This window comes from Chaetura pelagica, unplaced genomic scaffold, assembly GCF_000747805.2.
Source record: "Chaetura pelagica isolate M959 unplaced genomic scaffold, ChaPel_1.0 scaffold401, whole genome shotgun sequence".
Taxonomy (NCBI): domain Eukaryota; kingdom Metazoa; phylum Chordata; class Aves; order Apodiformes; family Apodidae; genus Chaetura; species Chaetura pelagica.
Window position 1 is genome coordinate 1,168,210 of NW_009952259.1, and position 3,316 is coordinate 1,171,525.

General features: G+C 47.8%; 1 protein-coding gene across 1 annotated transcript; it reads right to left on the minus strand.

Annotated features, from left to right (window-relative positions):
- Positions 1–832: 832 nt before the first annotated feature.
- On the minus strand, positions 833–2,963 carry FGF4 (fibroblast growth factor 4). The gene is made up of 3 exons (XM_010007442.1): positions 2,945–2,963; positions 2,678–2,781; positions 833–1,009 (listed from the first exon to the last, which is right to left on the minus strand). The coding sequence occupies exons 1-3, from the start codon at positions 2,961–2,963 to the stop codon at positions 833–835; spliced, it is 300 nt and encodes a 99-aa protein (XP_010005744.1).
- Positions 2,964–3,316: the final 353 nt, after the last annotated feature.

Sequence of the window (3,316 nt, forward strand, 5' to 3'; positions counted from 1 at the left end):
AGCTTCCATCAAGGGCCACAAAAGATGGGCACGCTCCTGTTTGCCTAAATAGGGGAAAAAAAACAACCCAACCCAACCCTGCTGAGTTTATGTAGGTGTTCAAGCCTCTCTGCCGCCTGGCAGCTCTGAGACTGACTGCAGGAAAGTTCAAAGTTCAGCCCTGGCAGATCTAAAAACAGATTTGTGGGGTAGCTCTTCAGGGCTGCACTCTCTGCACCGAGGTAAACTGATCCCATCCCAATTAAACAGCAAAGGAGGTCAGGCATTGTGTGTGGCTCCCTGCTGGCATCCCACCCAGGCACCTCCAGCACCCCAGGCCAACAGTTCTTTGGGAGACATGGGGGGGGGGGTTGGAAAACACACCGAGGACAATAAAGCCACCATAACAAACAAACAAACAAACAAACAAACAAACAAACACATGTAGAGAAACAGGCATCCTACAACACACAGACAGTGCAAAACATTGTAGTACAGGAATTGCATTTCACCTGGTTGAGGGCACGGAGTAGCAGCACACCTGTGATCACTGAGAAATGAATTAAATCAACCACAAAGCACAAGTCTTTCTACTGTTGCACCACAAAATGAAATACCTTGGGTTGGAGGTTTGTTTCGTTTTCAGATATTTAAAAAACAACAACAAAAAACCATCAAAAAATCGGAACTATAAATAAATTTTGCAGCCATATATACAGACTTAAATAATTAACTTAAATATCTTACACCTACTCTTGCGTAAAACTCTCCAGTAAAAGTGCACCATGTTTCTTTTTCCCCAAACATGTTCTGCCTCTTCCCCTGTGCTGAGGTAGGTCTGAAGGGAGATGTCTCAGATTCTAGGAAGGAAATGTGTCACTGTCATCGTAGGAGACACTTTATTGCCTTTCTTTGTTCTTCCATTTTTGCTCAGGGCTATGTACATCCCGGGGTAAATCCTGGATTCATAAGCATTGTAGTTGTTTGGCAGGAGAATCTCTTTGAATTTGCACTCATCATTGAAATGGGTCTGAAATGAAAAGGAGAGGATGAGAGGGAAGGAATTTTAAACATCAGGTGCAGAAATATTCTTGCTACCAGGTGTAGAAGGTGTGTGCAGCTGACACCCCCCTTTAGGAATCTTTTGAAGTGGTCACCCAAACAGAGCTTCAAACAGGACTCATGAGACAGAGGATCATTAAGGATGCAGTGTCCAGGCCAGGCATGAACACCTACAGGTGGGATGAACACTCTTGGCACTCCTAAGGGAGAGGGGTATATTTTAACAGAGCTGCAGTGGGTTAAGACCCAAGCCCAATTCTGCTGCCATGCTCACCTGCTTGCTCAGTGGCTGTTCTACCCATCAACTGCCTGAGGAGCCTCAGGAGGATCTCAGTGCTGGCACTTCCTCATGTCACTTGAGGAGTAAGGGGCATTTTAAAGACACTGTGGATGGTATAGTCTCCTTTAGTTTTAAAGGAGGGTTTGGATAACTTGTATTAATGGATCAGGAAAACAGAGCTGACCAAAAGCACCCTCCCAGTGAAGGGGTTTCATTGGCACAGAAGTACGAAGAGGAACAGGTGTTACTGGTGTATTACCTAGAGAGTAACAAATGAACTCATTGCTTATTATTGGGCTAAAGCCTAGGGTTTTGCAAGAGAGGACTCAGCCTGCCAAGCTGAACACTGGGAATTCCTTTATCCAGGACACCAGGGCAGCAGTCTGCCTAGGAAATGGTGCAATTCGGTGACTGATCCTGCCTGGCTTTTATAGAAGTCAAAATCCTCTGTCACAGGAGTGATGCTCCAGAAAACAATGCTGGATGCTTCATGTCTTCCTGTGGAAATGCCCAAGTTAACTTTGACATAGTTTGGCTCTTCCTCAGCCCCAGTTTCTTCAAAGCATACTTGAGAAACATGGAACAGAAAAGCCAAGGGTTCCTCCAAGGAAGGAGGCTCAGGTTTGATATTCTACTGATCACAGGAACTTACAGAGAGGTGAATTCAAAAGCAGGAGGACACCTCAACATGGGCAAAGACACGCACTGTTATTGTCCACCCAAAGTCTATTTTATATAATGCCTCTAGCTTTTACAAAGGTTCCACATCAAAAAACATATGGTCTCCTCCTAGATCTGCCTTCTCACAAACAGAAGTCCAACCCCTGAGGATGCTGACCTGTCAGGAACAGACTCTCCAATCAAGAGCATTAACAAGGAGTGATCAATAGGTATGTGACAGGCACTGATCCAGCACATCATAAAGGGTTATTTGTGGGGACCTGGCTGTTCAGAAGTTCAAGTGCCCTCTGAGAGATGGATTAGGCAATTGCCACACCTGCTTAAGTCTGCTTGTACTTATGTACAGGAAAGATACAGACTGAGACAAGCTTGAGGTCTTGCCACACAAATGACTACTCTGTTGGTCTCTGTGGTAGGCAAGATGGGTAATCATGGCTGGGTGACCATAGTTTTTATGGGGGAACCAAGCAAGTGTAATGCAAAGGAGTGGATTTCACTTCAAAATCTCAGTAAGCACCATACGTGAGAAGCACACCTGCAGCTGGCAAGGGCTGCTCTGTGCTGCCTGACTTAGGAGGGCTAAGGATGAGGCTTGGGCAGCTTCTAGCACCATGCACACCTTTAACCCCAGCTGACAATGTCCCTTCCCCATGCACACACTCGGGGGCTACTTACAGATCCATAGAGTTTGCCTTTGCTATTCATGGCCACGAAGAGTCCACTGCTCACACCAAATATGCTCACAACTCCTCTTTCCACGGGGGAGATTTCCAGCAGACCTACAGAGGAGACACAGGAATCAGGGGGACAAAGGGCTGCACCCTGAAACGACTGTGTGGTGTCAGTGCTGGTGTCAGAGCCACTCAAAGGCTCCATCCCCACTGTGGTGCAGGTCCCCATGCCCCAGCACTGCTGTGGGTGGACACAGAACCCCAGCCTCACACTCCATGTGCTGCCCCATAGTGGGACTTCTCTTTTAGCTAAGTATCTATTTTTATTTTGCCCCCAGGCATCCTCCTGTGTAGACGAGGTTAAAATAAGCCAGAGTGAGCTCGAGGCGAATGAAACATTTGTCATCATGCAGCTTATATCCCCCCTCCAGGACCTTATTGTTTCAGTTGGATATCAGAGTCATGGGGCCACGGGGGTTAAATCCCCAGCAGATGCTTTTCAAGTCTGGGGGAGAGCCGGGCTCTCCACGGCCCCAGCTCGGAGCGGATGGCCCACGGGACTGCGGACCCTCCAGATGTTGAGGCAACCCCGACACCTGCCTCCCACCGGCAGCAGGGGCGCTGAGCGGCGCTGCCCAGCTCC